Source organism: Petromyzon marinus, chromosome 18 (genome assembly GCF_048934315.1).
Source record: "Petromyzon marinus isolate PM22_M1 ecotype Great Lakes invasive population chromosome 18, UKy_Petmar_22M1.pri1.0, whole genome shotgun sequence".
NCBI lineage: Eukaryota > Metazoa > Chordata > Hyperoartia > Petromyzontiformes > Petromyzontidae > Petromyzon > Petromyzon marinus.
In genome coordinates, this window is record NC_133684.1 from 5,008,739 (window position 1) to 5,023,930 (window position 15,192).

At 50.8% G+C, this 15,192-nt stretch overlaps 1 protein-coding gene across 3 annotated transcripts in view; it reads right to left on the bottom strand.

Moving 5' to 3' along the window:
- The window catches only part of TMEM131 (transmembrane protein 131), a 114,566-nt gene that overhangs the window by 5,536 nt on the left and 93,838 nt on the right, over nt 1-15,192 (bottom strand). For 2 of the 3 annotated variants that reach the window (XM_076067815.1, XM_076067814.1), the window contains exons 24-36: nt 14,528-14,637; nt 13,107-13,176; nt 12,319-12,440; nt 11,697-11,839; nt 10,203-10,389; nt 9,375-9,560; nt 7,899-8,066; nt 6,044-6,870; nt 5,267-5,418; nt 4,305-4,549; nt 3,478-3,635; nt 2,350-2,583; nt 208-358 (exon numbers count right to left, since the gene is read on the bottom strand). In XM_076067815.1, the coding sequence (XP_075923930.1) occupies nt 208-358; nt 2,350-2,583; nt 3,478-3,635; nt 4,305-4,549; nt 5,267-5,418; nt 6,044-6,870; nt 7,899-8,066; nt 9,375-9,560; nt 10,203-10,389; nt 11,697-11,839; nt 12,319-12,440; nt 13,107-13,176; nt 14,528-14,637 (2,753 nt within the window). The remainder of the gene's footprint in view (nt 1-207; nt 359-2,349; nt 2,584-3,477; nt 3,636-4,304; nt 4,550-5,266; nt 5,419-6,043; nt 6,871-7,898; nt 8,067-9,374; nt 9,561-10,202; nt 10,390-11,696; nt 11,840-12,318; nt 12,441-13,106; nt 13,177-14,527; nt 14,638-15,192) is intronic. The other variant, XM_076067816.1, reaches the window with a different exon arrangement.

Sequence of the window (15,192 nt, forward strand, 5' to 3'; positions counted from 1 at the left end):
AGCACAAGGTTTTGTTGGAGATAAAATCCACAACATTTAATGTTACGCGATCTAACAAAAAAATAAACCGTATTATGGAAGTTACAGGTCAATATTTTTACGCTTCTGTCGCAGGCCAGAAGCACACTTTTTATAATTTCACCCGATGCCGCGTCTACATCTGTCTTCCGCGTCTATGACCGAATGGCAATACAAACTTTTCCATACCCGTTGCTCGCGACAACGCTGCTGTAACTGGCCCCCTGCTGAGTTGGTGCTGGCGAGGAAGGACCCGATACGGGCGACCCGCGAGAATGCCTGTTGAGAAGCGGTTCGGCGTTGAGCGTTTGCAGGGAGAGCTGGTGAAGGCTGTCCGTGGCTGGTAACAAAACGGCACGGTAATCATTTTAGGATGGAACAACAAGGCACACATCTGTACCCTGCATAACTTCACTCGCATATAATGCGCGCCAAAATTACAAGACAATTATCAGTTAATTCATTCCTAAAGTGGCCGCGTGTCTCCATTCACCAATGGAGCATTGGATGGTGTTAACCTGCATTGAGCCGGTGGTGAAAATTTCACGATCTCATGATGGGGAGCGGCATCTCCATAGAAAAACCACTTCTGACTTTCTACCAAAACTTGAATACTTTATCAAGTACGTGCAAGGATATGATCCTCTTTTGCTCTCTCATGGGTTTTTGGGTTGTACCGCGTGCCAAACAACACACGGTACAACCCAAAAGAAACATCACAGAGCTCGGCAGCACAAACATGATAATATACGCAGGATGATTTGTATGTACAATGATCATGAGAATGGTGAGGAATCAGCCCAGAACTACACGGGAGGATCTTGTCAATGATCTCAAGGCAGCTGGGACCATAGTCACCAAGAAAACAATTGGTAACACACTACCCCGTGAAGGACTGAAATCCTGCAGCGCCCGCAAGGTCCCCCTGCTCAAGAAAGCACATATATATGCCCGTCTGAAGTTTGCCAATGAACATCTGAATGATTCAGAGGACAACTGGGTGAAAGTGTTGTGGTCAGATGAGACCAAAATGGAGCTCTTTGGCATCAACTCAACTCGCCGTGTTTGGAGGAAGAGGAATGCTGCCTATGACCCCAAGAACACCATCCCCACCGTCAAACATGGAGGTGGCAACATGTTTTGGGGGTGTTTTTCTGCTAAGGGGACAGGACAACTTCACCGCATCAAAGGGACGATGGACGGGGCCATGTACCGTCAAATCTTGGGTGAAAACCTCCTTCCCTCAGCCAGGGCATTGAAAATGGGTCGTGGATGGGTATTCCAGCATGACAATGACCCAAAACACACGGCCAAGGCAACAAAGGAGTGGCTCAAGAAGAAGCACATTAAGGTCCTGGAGTGGCCTAGCCAGTCTCCAGACCTTAATCCCATAGAAAATCTGTGGAGGGAGCTGAAGGTTCGAGTTGCCAAACGTCAGCCTCGAAACCTTAATGACTTGGAGAAGATCTGCAAAGAGGAGTGGGACAAAATCCCTCCTGAGATGTGTGCAAACCTGGTGGCCAACTACAAGAAACGTCTGACCTCGGTGATTGCCAACAAGGGTTTTGCCACCAAGTACTAAGTCATGTTTGCAGAGGGGTCAAATACTTATTTCCCTCATTAAAATGCAAATCAATTTATAACATTTGACATGATTAGACATCCTTTGCCAGTACAAAAATGTAATAATAGGGTTTTTCCTCTTTTTTCTGGCAACAAAACTGAAACCTTTTTACAAGGATTCATGTCTGCATTAACCACAATACCTGCAGTCAAAATGCAAACAAAAAACATACTATGATAATATATGCATTGTCCTTGATTGGTCCACACCAAGGGACGGCTTTCTTTTGAGCCTCGACCCAATTGGTGCTCGACCAGATGACGCCTTTTGGCGCCATCTGGTCATGAATGAATCCTTGTAAAAAGGTTTCAGTTTTGTTGCCAGAAAAAAAGGGGAAAAACCCTATTATTACATTTTTGACATGCTTTTTCTGGATTTTTTTGTTGTTATTCTGTCTCTCACTGTTCAAATAAACCTACCATTAAAATTATAGACTGATCATTTCTTTGTCAGTGGGCAAACGTACAAAATCGCACCGTAAGTCGCCAGCCGTGCTAATCGGAGGTGCACGGTTGGCTACCTATACCGTTCCTCTACCAACTGAGTCACCGTGCAATCCTTACCGGTTACTTTATCCAGCAATTATCTAGCCATGGCATTTAACCGACGCAACACGGCTCTTTTAGATTTTTCATTGTTGTTGGCAACAGATAAAATTCGCAAAACGGACGAGTGACACGACCAACGAGGGCGGCGCACGGACTTACAGCTGCTGGCTTTGCCCGCCATGGATGGGAGGTCCCACTCGGGTGGAGGGGAATGGTCCTTCTCCCCCTCCGAACTGCTGTTGGTCCGGCTCGCCGTGCCGCTGCTCTCTGGGTCCGACGCGAACGCCGGGGAGGTCTTGCCACCACCGCTGCCATTGCCGCCACCACCACCTCTGTCTGTGCCCACCGTGCTCAGGCCAAAGCTGCCGCGGGCACCCATCGGACCGCCGCTTCCTGCACGTGGGAATTCACGGACACAATCGTTTTGTGACGCTCGGCACCATCTGGCCTGCACCGCCGATGCGTAATTTCTTTAGAACTGCTTTTTGTGTTTAGCTCGTTGTCTCTCCCCCGCACCTCCGATTCGCGCGGTTGGCTACGTACAGTGGAAAATAAGTTCCACAAACAAAGATCGGAACACATGCTGACAACAGCAGCAAATCATGCAAGAAAATGAAAAGCATATTGGGTTGTTTTATAACTGTGTTTTCTCCCTCAATTATATACCAACTATGCCATCGGTGTTATGTATCTTAGGATTTAATGAATTTCCATTAGAGCTCTCGCAGAAAGAATAGCATCGTCCAATGTCAGAGAACGGCCTCTGGAATGTCATCACAAAATTACTCCTGACTTTTCTTCAACTAGATGGTGTACCTTCTCATCACCTACTGTCACATGGCGTAGGGGTACACGTGTGTGTGTGTGTGTGTGCATAGACACACAAAACTGAGGGCGAGTTTGTGCATGTTTATTCGTGTGTGCGTGTTGTATGTGTGCATGTGTTCATTCCTGTGTTGTGTGTGCATAAATGCATGCGTGTCGCACCCATGTCTGAGTTGTCTGTGTGTGTGTATTCACGTATGTGTGTGTGTGTGTGTAGCGGTTAGCACGCTGCATTGCGATCCGAGTTCGATTCCCGCTAACGGTGAACAGCAGTGACGATTATCTGAATCAGTCCTGGGCCTCCCCTAGGTCAACCGACCCCCTCATGTACCGTTGCCGGCCTTTCATAGATGCTCGCCGACGGGCACTTGCTCCTGCAGTCTCTTGAAGGCTATGCGGTGGGGGGGATCTTCGTCTTTGTTGCATGTGGCGTGCGTGTGCTTTACGTGTGCGCACAAGAACCTTTGCCGCGCTGTTTGGTGAAGCTGCCATGCTTGCTGTTGCGAGGGTTCACGTCGGCCTTGAGGGAGGAGCCACTGGCTGGCTTGCCGGAGAATCCCGACGAGTCCTTCCTGCGCTGTCGCTGCTCAAACTGCGTCGTGTAGGGCAGCTCCAGGGAGCTGGGCACACATCGACCACGCATTCAATTCATCATTTCGCTAATGAACAATTAGACATCACACACCGCCGCGTGCTCGCACGTTCGCGCGTTCGCTGCTTGTTTCATAGGTCTGCGGTTCGAGCCCGGTGGCTACCCTGGTTAATACTGCGAGTGAATTAACTTTGAATGCATTACACGCAGTCTGCTTCGCAGTGGACGTTAAAGATCATGTGACGTTATTCGAGAAATCGTAGACCACGTGTCGGGTCTCACAGTCCGAATTTGCCAAATTTTAAATGACTTGCATATTACTTCCATGGGAAAAAAGCCACATTGGCAACATTGCCCACGAGTGGCAGACTACTGCCCACTTGCAGGCCGGTGCTTCGTACACCTTATGCCACACAGGGACAGCTGCCACCGTGGGCTACCCTGGGGGCTTATTAGGGCAATGGAGTGGTTGAGATGAGATGCGATGTAGGACACTATTGAGCTGCGTAGTTTATTTAACGACCCTATGTCATATCTCCGAACGCCATCATATCTCCTAACTGGCTGCCTTGGGCCCAAACACAGACACGCGAGCACACACAAAACACAGAGATCCCTCCATTAGCCTTATGAACAAAAATCCAGGGAAATCGCGCGAAACCAAAGTTTAACTACGTCGAACCGCGCCGGCGTTCACCTGGGCTCCCGCAGGTCAGCATAGGGGTCGCGCCGAGAGCCGCCATTATTCTTCCTGGGGCCGCCACCACTTGTGGCAGCCACCGCCGCCGCCGCCGTCACCGCCGCCGTCACCGCCGCCGTCATCGCCGCGATGGACACCCCCCCCCCGGCACCGCTGGCCCTGCTACCGTAGCCGCCGTCTGCGCTAAGTTTACGTGCTGGAGGAGAGACCTGGCTCCTTGGCTTGAGCAGCTGTTCGGAGGCCTGCAGGGGTAGAGACATGGTCGAGAGAGAGAGGAGCGTCGGCGTTGTTAAAACGTGACCACACGCGTGTACCACAGCACTCGCTGCACACGCTCATACGTCTCCTCCGTAGGTCGTTTATTTTCGACTGCTTCCCTATTCCTGTAGCATGTGAAGCACGGAGCGATACTTTCTGTTGTTTAATATCACGACCGATGTAACCATGATTGTAGTTAAGATCTGCAATCTAGAATATCTGTACCGTCCCAGAACGCCCATGAAAGAGAACAGCTCATTGGGCCCTTCTTGCTGAAAGAAATACAATCTATCTCAATACCCCAAGACATTAAATGCACTTATAATTATGTGCGCACGCATATATGTGTGCGAGCATGAGCATAGGAGTGGTTCGTGGGGAGCAGTGGTGCAGTGGTTAGAGCAATGCGCTGCGAACTCGGCCAATCATCAGCGGCGGTTGACATCAGAACCATCCATGGGACTTCTTTCGGTGAACTCAGCAGCTCAGGTGAGTACCTGGTGCGATGTGTGAACATCGCCACTGAGCAGACAAAGGCGGCCGGCCGGGCGTGGTGCTGGCCACCCACCCGCTCGTGTGCCGTGCCGGCCTTCATAGGTGCTCCCAAACGGCACTTGCCCCAACAGTCTGTTAAGGCTGTACGGAGGGGACCTTTGTCTTTGCTTTGACGGGGGGGGGGGGGGGGGCGGGGGATGGGTCACCTTGTGGGGGTGCGGTGGCTCCAGGTCGGGGTTGGAGGCCTCGGTGGTCGTGGACGACGAGTCGTCGTCGTCGCCTCGCCCGGCAACGCGCCGCTCGCGGTCCTCGCGTCGCTTCTGCAGCTTGGCCACCTTGCGCTGGACCGTCTTCTTTCCTGCCGGCGCCACGCGTCGTCAGCGTTAGTACTTTAACGTGTACTCTATCATCACCCTCGTCGTCGTCGTGAACCTCTACAACACTAGCGGCAGCATGATCATCATCATCATCATCATCAGTGGCATCATCATAATTATTTAAATTGTTAAGAGCATCATCATCCTTGTCAAGGCCTCACCATGAGCATGAACATGATTGCCAATATCATCATGATAATTTATCATTGTCGAGATCATCATTAACATCAGTATAATCACCACTATCACGACGATGCCCTTCATTGCTCTCCTTACATAATACAAGGTGTATATGGTTGAATGGCCGAAAATAGAACGCAATGTGTACAGTGTCTCAATGCTAACATCTTTTTTGCAAGATGATGGGTTAAAATCATAGCTACGGTTAGCTCAGCTTCATCAACCTTATCATCATCGTCAACAACATGTGCATCACAATCGCCACCACCATCACTATCAAAACATTCATCGTTATAATTTTATCGCCACCATCATCACCACTGTCGCCGTGATTACAACAGTGACCATCATCGCAATTATTACGATCATCGATAGCATCACACCACGCCCGTTGTGTCCCAGCGTTGTGTTTCAACGGGCCGGCACCTCGGCTGCTGCGCTTGGAGTGCGACGGTTCATCTCCGTCCATCTCGCCCACGAGCGCCTCCATCGCCGTAGTCACCGTCGTCGATTGCTCCGATCCCTCGCGCTCGCCCCTTTCCTCCTCCTCCTCTTCCTCCTCCTCCAGTGCCTCCGCCTCCACCACCTCCGGCTCCGGCTCATCCAATCTCCCCGCATCCACCGAACCCTTCCTCTCGTAGCCCGAGTCCGCGACATCGTCTGAAAACGTCCCGAGTTGCGCCGCTTGAATGTCCAGCGCCCGCTCGTCTTTTTCCGGCGTCTGCGTGCCGCACTGGTGCGTGAGCGTCTCTGGCACGGGGCTCGGCTGGTTCCGCATCTGCTGTGTCGTGTGCGGCAGCTGATTCGTCTGCTGCTGATGACTGTGGTGATTGCTGTTGCTGCCGTTGCTGCCGCCGCCGCCGCCGCCACCACTGTTCTGAACTTTGGCATTGCGCTGTTTTTTCCCGGATGGCCCCTGCGGAGCGGTATTTCCCGCAGTCCCGTACTCCGAGCCGCCACCATTCCCGCTTCTATGCGGTGGCGGCGCCATGGACGTGGACGAGCCGGAACCTGAGCTGCCCCTGGAGGCGCCAGCGCTGCCGGGGCTGCCCCTGGCACTGCCAAAGCCCGTCTGCTGCCCGCCGAGCGTGCCGCCGCGGGTCTGGTGGTTGTCGGTGCCATGCTGCTGGTGGTGGTGCTGGCTGTGGTGGTGCTGGTGCTGCCTGGATGCGGAGTTTCTCTGCGTGGCGACGCTGCTTGTGGACGGGAGCCCTCGCCCCCTTCCAGGAGCGGCGCTCTCTTGTGTCAGCATGCTGCCGAGCAACGCAACGATAGAGTGAGACAAAGAGCTCCAGACAGAGCCTACACCAGGGGAAGGGAATCTAGAATCTATGGACCACAGGCATGACACACTGCCACTTCATTTCATAAGGCCCGTAAACCACATGAGGTCGGCCACTTTTTATCGACCTATAAATTTGATTTACCCATAAGTGAAAATATTTTAGAAGCCCTAAATCGGGTAATTAAGATATTTTTTTTTAATTCTGACTGCACCGTGTTTATTTTTTTTATATATATATCAGTCACACTCAGTCACCTTTGTCACTGCAAAGACATCTTTGGAGGAAATAATATAGGCATTGAATTAGTGTGGTCAAGTGAGCCACGATTATTTTCGAAATGTTACTGTATAAAGCTACGGTTTTTGCAAATGTGTGGCTAGCCAAAGGTATTTGAGGACCAGTTCGGCCTTCAGCAATGCAAAAGTTCCCCTCATTCCTCTCGCCCCCTCCACCATTCCCCCCCCCGCTCTTCACCAACCCACTGACCAGCATCTCCCCATGGCCAACGTGGTGTGGGGGAGGGCCTTCATCCACAAGTGGATAAATTATTAATGCTTAAAAACCACGGGGACACTAAGTTAAGACGTCGTTCATGAACATAAATTTGCTTACATGTATGACTTTAACATGTTGGCTTTTCACTTTTTCACAGACAATAATATACTGTACACTTCCTAATATATTTTTTTGGTTAGGCCACCTAATCATCTGGAAAAAAAACGTGTGTTGTGAAGGCCCTCCACTACCTGACAAAGTCAAACAAACTAAAATAGCTGCAACAACAGTCGCTCGTCGATCGTGAATGTAACGCAGTTCAATCTGTTTGGCTGCTTCGTCGGGCGGCACAAATTTTGATCAGATCATTGCGCGGCCTCGCCGTCACCCCCACCCCCCCACCCCCACATTAATCAATTAACGAATTAAACAGGAACAACGGGTAAAGGCCAGAGCAAATTTTTTGCGAGCGGGCGCAAGCGGCGGCGGCGAGGAGGCACCTGTGCTCCTGCATGAGGGAGGCGCCGATCTTGCGGAGGTCGAACGGTCGATCGGTGAGGCCCTCGCACAGGCTTTGCTCCGCCTCCGCCTGCTGCTGCTCACGGAACTGGCGCCACTGCTCCTGGGCGTCCATGAAGGCCACGACCAGCACGCACGGCAGCGTCACGCTGCACACGCGTGGACACACGCGGACGCGCGCAGACGAGACGATTGGGTCGGTCGTAGGATCTCTGCACCTGATTGGGTTAAATGATGTCACCCTGCTGCTCTATTTAAGACCGGGAGCAGGTGGAGGGCTTCACCATTCTGGAAAATTGCCCGATGATGTTGGATGTAATTACCAGCGAAACGTCGTGCTAAAAAATTGTAAACGTTGTGGATTCACTCTTCAACACACCGATGGGCTAAAGTAGTGAACTATTTGTCTTTTGTCAACGTGACATTTTTTACTGATTGGCCGTGTCGGGTGGTGGAGGGTTGCAACACATTTATAAATATTATTTGGGTCTTTCGGTAAAGCCACGTAGATAGAAAAAATGACGTTTCGATTGCAACACAAGCAATCGTCTTCAGGTGAAAAAAAAGGTTATTATTTTGATAATTTTTTCTATCTACGTGGCTTTACCGAAAGACCCAAAGAATATGAATTCCTACAGTCAACATTTATAAATAACGCGATCTAACCCAAAAAACCTTTATTATGAATAATATGCGCTTTGCTGTTTAACAAAATTTGATCATGTTCATATTTAAAGCTGTCCAACTAAAGTGGAAGGCATTTAGACATCAACTCTCTCCATCTGTCTAGTCTGTTTGTCCATCTTTACTGGGGATGAGTGCACGATAACTTACATGAAAATTATAACATTGACATTATTTACATGCTCATTGTGAAATGATGACGATTACATGAATTGTGAATGTAACAATTATTATCCTAATGATGCACATGCTGATATTCCACATCATAATTGTAGATGTAAGAAATAGTATTCCAGAAAACCTTTTTTAAATAGGCATGTGACAATTTCCACTCGGCAAGTGATAATTCACACCCTAGTGATTTGATGAAGTTTAATTATTCAGGGTCAACGTTCAATTCAAGAGATGTTTTCTCATTTGCACGGTCTGTTTATATTGTCTTCCATATATAGTGTGTATTTTTTTTGTTCCATCTGGTTTGTTCAATTATCCTAAAGTTTACATTTGCATATAACTTGCAAACATTGTAAATAACTTATTCTCTCTATTGTGATAGCTCGTTCGCAGCCGCTTAGATGGACTACCACATCACAGAACCGTGAGAGACTGCGATGGAGAGAGAGAGAGAGGCCTTCATCCAACAGTGCAATTGATCACGGCCGACGCTGACAGCGTGAAGATAAGACGATAGGTGGCACCGGCTGTCGAGAATATAAATTTGCGCGCGACGGTGCCGTAGACGGCCTCACGGGCCATCCCACGCGTGCCCTTACACGACAAGGCCCAGGACGGCGGCGTAGAGGAAGGCCTCCCAGCTCGGCCGTGGCAGGGCCTCGGCGCACGTGGCCAGCATGTGGTAAGGCAACGAGGCGTTGAGCACGAAGGTAAACTCGGAGCCGCGCACCGTTCGCAGCCGCAGCTCCCGGATGACGCGTGACGCCGTGAAGTCCGGCGTGAACCTGAATCCCCCGGGAGCACGCGCAAAGACAACGATTCGCCCACGTGGCCTTTGACGGACTGCTTTTGGGGCGAGGGATTGTTGGCGAGCACCCATTAAGGGCGGCACGGCACGCGAGGGGTCGGAACAATGCCCGGCCGCACATATAACACAAGCAGACACACGCATTAATACTCATACAGTGCTAAAAAGATAACGATCGTCAGCCTGGCCTTTAATAAGCCGTTGGGGCAACTGTGAAGGGCAGCAGGGCGCACGCCTGGCCGCGTTTGTCTCTCCAGTGCTGCTGTGTTTACACACTCCGTTAGGTACCCATTTCAGGCTGAGTCATCCTAGAGGAGGCTCAACATTAGGTGGCTCTGGGGTCAGAGGGCTCTGGAGTCAGAGGGCTTTGGGGTCAGAGTGCTGAGCCAGCACTGGTGAGAAACAGGATTCGAATCCAAGACACCAAGCGTGATAAAACCGTACGCTGAAGGAGTATTTTATCATTGCAAGAGGCTACAGAGAAGCAGACAAAGTCACAGGAGAGAGAAATCTCTGGTTGGTAGCATGCATGTACGTTGACCTTTAGCGCCGTACGTGGCCAACCGTGCGCTAATCGGAGGCGCGAGGACAGGCAGGGGTGCGCGGCGCGACGACTCACGCGATGACGATGTCACGCGTCGCGTTGGGCTCCAGTACGAAGACGGAGCAGTCGACGACGCGGAAGCCGTAGCCCTCGCAGCGGAGGCCGCTCACCTCGGGCGCTGCCACGTGCAGCGGCAGCGGCCCCACGTTCTCCACGCGGAACGTGCGCATCAGCGTGAACGTCGGCTGCTTCGGCCGAGACTCTGCGGAGGCAGCGAAGGGGAAGCAGGGGGGGGGGGGGGAGGGGGCGATCGAGTCAGCGCTCGTTGACGGCACCCAAAAGGCAAAAGGACTTTCTAATAATCAATTGAAACCCTCTACAGCCCTGACACAGAGGCACATCAACTAAACACCTTGCCTCTTACAGCCTTCACTCGAGCACTCACCGAATGCCAAACGGGGGGACACTGCTCGACTGCAGTCGGTCACACGCGACTCGTAAAACATCGCCATAGCGAGAGGTAATCTGGGAGCGGTGTGCCAGGTCAAAAATATTTTCTAGGTCGACAAGTGGGAGAGGGCAGGCTGAAATTAGGCCCCCGGATAAGTAATGCAGACCCCTACATCGTAGTCAGGAGACGTCATGCCACCACGTGAACCGGTTGGCACTGTCAGCAAGCCAGAATATGGGAGGTGCTGTGTGTTCTGAGTCGGCGAGTGGAGAATCAATGATTTGCCAATTAAATAACATTTTTATGCCCACAATAAAAGCATGAAATCCGGTGCAAGACTCGATTATTTGCGGCATACGTGAATCAGGTGAAAGCGTCATCTTATGGGGTGGAATCAACGAGAGACTAAATGAGACGAGGCATAATCTCTTCTTGACTTTGCAATTCCATTGGCAATTCCATTGTTGAATGTAATTGCAACCCTGAATCGTGAAATTTAATTCAATCTCAAGGGCGATAATCGTTATGTCACCTAGCCCTAAGTAACATCTCAGTGTTTCACATGGAGGAAAGTGCAGCAGCAATTAATATTTTATCTGCACGAAATACAAATGCGATACAAAAAAAAAGCTTCCAATAAAAATGTATAAATTGGCCACGCATCCTTTGAGAATTCCTGAAAAAAAGTGCTAAAGATTTATTGAGTGAATATATGACTATGATTGAAATTGTAATAAATTAAATGATTCGTGTACAAAAAAATATATATACGTGATGCTACATTGTTCCAATATTAATAAAGACTATTTACTTTATTGAATAACTGACATATTTCTGGAATGCCAATGCCAAGTCAGATTACACTCCCACTCAGATCACATGAGAATTTAAATGTTATTTCTCCTTTTAATCAATGACAGCTTACCAGCTCACAGGTGTTAATAATTCACTGCCGTTACAAAACGCGCTGTCATTCTGACTTTCCGCGCAAAGAGAACGGAAAGAATATAACCACAACAAACGTACGTAGAGACGAACGAACAGACTAATTCAATGGGCAAAGGAATGAACGGACGAAGGAATTAATGAATGAAAGAACGGAGGAGGATAACACTCACTGTCAGTGCAGTCCCTGAGCACCGCCTCGGTGACCTTGAATCGGAGGGAGGCGTTGGGGCCTGGGGGGCGGCCGGCGAGACGGAGTGCCTCGTTGACGCCGCGACCCGACACCACGACGCCGTCCAACACCGTCAGGTTATTCCTGCCACGTGACGCAGCATGTCGAGGACACGGCATGGTGTGGTACAGCACGGTGCAAGCTTAGAATCAGGCGGTTCTGGCACGGGACAGCATGGCACAGACTGTCAGGGTATTGCGTGGTGATGTTGCAGGATATGATGCGGCGCGGTATCACGCAGAATGTCTGGTACAGCATGGGAGAGCGCAAAGTATCAGGACACGGTATGGCCTGAGCCATATGGCCTGGGCCATATGTCCTGGGCCATACTGTGCCCCGATACTTTATGCTGTACAATTGTCAGGGTACGGCAATTTGTAGCATTGTAAAACTGGGACGGTACAGCAAGGTGTCGTAGGGCACGGTATGGCACGGTATGGCACGGTATGGCACGGTATGGCACGGTATGGCACGGTGACAGTGTCCCTAGCAGGGCGCGTCACGACGCGGCATGGGCACAGCGCGAGTCATTGCGAGGCATCGGCCGTGCCGGCGCAGCTCACCTGATGAGGATCAGCGTGGTCTCGGTGCGGTTGCTGGTCGGCGTGAAGCGAACGCCGATCGTGCGGCGCTCCCCGGGGCCCAGCTCCACCCGCACCAGGGGCGAACCGCCGGACGCCCCCGGCTGCACCGGCGCAATCGTACGGTCACACGGCGAAGTTAGGCGACCACAGCGGCACGTTAACCGGGCACGCACAACCAAAAGTGACGACACTCGCGTCACCAAACCTAGGTGACGATGCAGTCGCACGCACGCCAGGGCAGCAACCGAACGCACCGAATACCCGCGCGTCACAACCAACCGTACGGTCACACGCGACCAGGTTAACAACCGGACAGCCACAGAGGCATGATAACAACCAAAACGATCAGCAGCACGAACGCGTTTCCCAACTAGATAACGGCACGGCCCCACAATCAGCGTAAGAGCCAATCAACCACACAGTGCGGCACACGACCATGGTAACAACCGGGCAATGACATTCGCGCAATTATATTAATTATAAAGCAAACAACGACGGCATCACAAGCAAGCAAAAATATCATACGGCGACAGAGCAACCACGCACGGACACACCCAGAACAGCAAGCACACGACCGAACAGCCGTAAAGAAAACACCACGCAACCAGGCAAACCCACGCACAGCGGAAATGCGCGCACACACACACACACATCCGAGCCAAATGGCAATGCACAATCCGCATCAATACAGGCAAGCAGGAGTGCATGAAAATTAAGCTTTAAAATAATGGAAAAAAAATTCAAGCTAACGTTTAAAAGCATCTCACCTGTGTTATATCTGAAATCACTGAGAAAACTCCTGAGGTTTCATTTACGTTGTATTTTTCGAGGTTTAGCCTGCGACCGAGAAAAAAATAGTAATTCCGTTAGTGAGCAGATGGCAAGAGGAAAAGGTCACCAAAACCCTAGAGGCGTGCAACAATTCACCCCCACGAGATTCTGGATCACGATTCGTTTCAGCTTCACCGTCGTCCCAGTTTATGGGAAGGTGCCGTGGCGTCACGGTTGGCACGCTGCTCGGCTCGCAATCCAGCGGCCACCGAATCAATCTCCCGGCGCAGCAGCTGAGAAAATTGGCAGGTCTCTTAAATCCACCCCACCCGCCGCCTCTGTCCACCCAGCAGTACCGCTGGGTTACACCACAGTTAGGCGACGATCGGCAGGACGTGTGTGGTGGGGTAAAGTGTGGGTACTCTCACACCTCTTCTTGTGGAAGAGTAGGCCAAAATAACACCCTCTAGAGGGGCTCTCGAGAGCTCCGTATAATGGAGGCCCTTTCCGATAGCAGTGGCGTGGGCAATAAAAAGCAGGGTTGCACCTTTACCTTGCTACCTCCTCATCCCATCTCATTTCCATTGTTTCCCTTTCTTTGCCTGGTTTGTACAGTTTTGTTCACTCCATTAGCCGTAACACTGGTGTACAATTAGCACAACATTTGAATACACGGTGAATTACCGATTCTTACACGCGCAATTTGATACACGCATCACTGGCGCTGTGCATCGTGATGCATTGTGGCCAGCAGAGGGCAATGAAGCAAAATCCACAGGTCTCGTGGTAGTAGTAATAATGAGACAACTTATGAATAATATTGGTCGCGAAAGCCTACATGTTAAACTGACTAACCTCTATTGGGAGGATACTTTTCTTAAAACCAGAAAATTGGAGAAGCTCCGCATTAAGCGGATGAAATTGATATCTTCACTGGCGTTCCTCAAAAGGTGCAGAGATTCAAAGGTAATACCAAACGCAGTTAAAATAACACATCACATAAAGTCTTCTAATTACAATACCCCCCCTCCGCCTCTAATCACTGCACCTGATATGAGTTAAGTGATGACGTCACCCTGCTGCTCAATATAAAACCGGGAGCAAGCGAGGGCTTTACCATTCTGGCGAATTGCCCGATGATGCTGGATGTATTTACCAGCGAAACGTCGTACTCAAACTGTAAATGTGGATTCACTCTTCAACACACCGGTGGGCTAAAGTAGTGAATTATTTGTCTTTTGTCAACGTGACACTTTTTTTTTGCTGATTGGCCGTGTCGGGTGGTGGAGGGTCACGACACATTTATAAATAAACGCGATCTAACCCAGTATGCCATGACACTTGCGCGGAACTGTCGGGGAGTGGGGTGGGGGGGGGCGGTGGTGGGGTGTGGGCGTGGGGGAGGGGGTGGGTGTACCGCTCAGACAGCAGCCGTACGGCCGTGCCAGGACTTGGGTACCAGCGCACGGGGAACACCTGGCACACGACCGGCACGTCGGCCAGATTCTCTAAAATCAGCTCCTCCACCTGCGTGCACACACGACACAAGGACAGAGAGGCGCCGTTTAACCGTACGAGCTGACGGGGCAAGTGCTGGACGTGAGCGTTTATTATGGCCGGACTAATACAAAAGCGAGTGTGCGTTGTGGCCAGACCCAGGCATGTTTTGCCACCATTTGTATCCCCTGTGCTGAAGTTCACGTACCGGATCAGGTGACCAGAGAAGGTCACGTTTGCATAGCAGGGGGTGGAGCAGTGGTGCAGTGGTTAGCGCACTACAATATGAACCTGGTGAAGTACGTTTAAACAACCCCCAAGTGACCATCATGGTGTGAGATGGCCCGGTTCAGAAACCACTTGCCACCGATGTGAGTTGCGGTCAGGAATCAAACTCTTATGGATGGGTTCATGGCTTAGGGCACACAAACCCCTTGGAGCTACCGCTTTTTCGACGTAAAAGGAGACATTTATGGGGATGAGAAGCAGCGCGAGGGGTGTTTGGGCAAGGGAGGAGAGTGTTGGGGATAAGAAAGGGGGTGTGTGTAGCCCGTGGCCGGTTCTTGCATGCATTCACATGTCAAT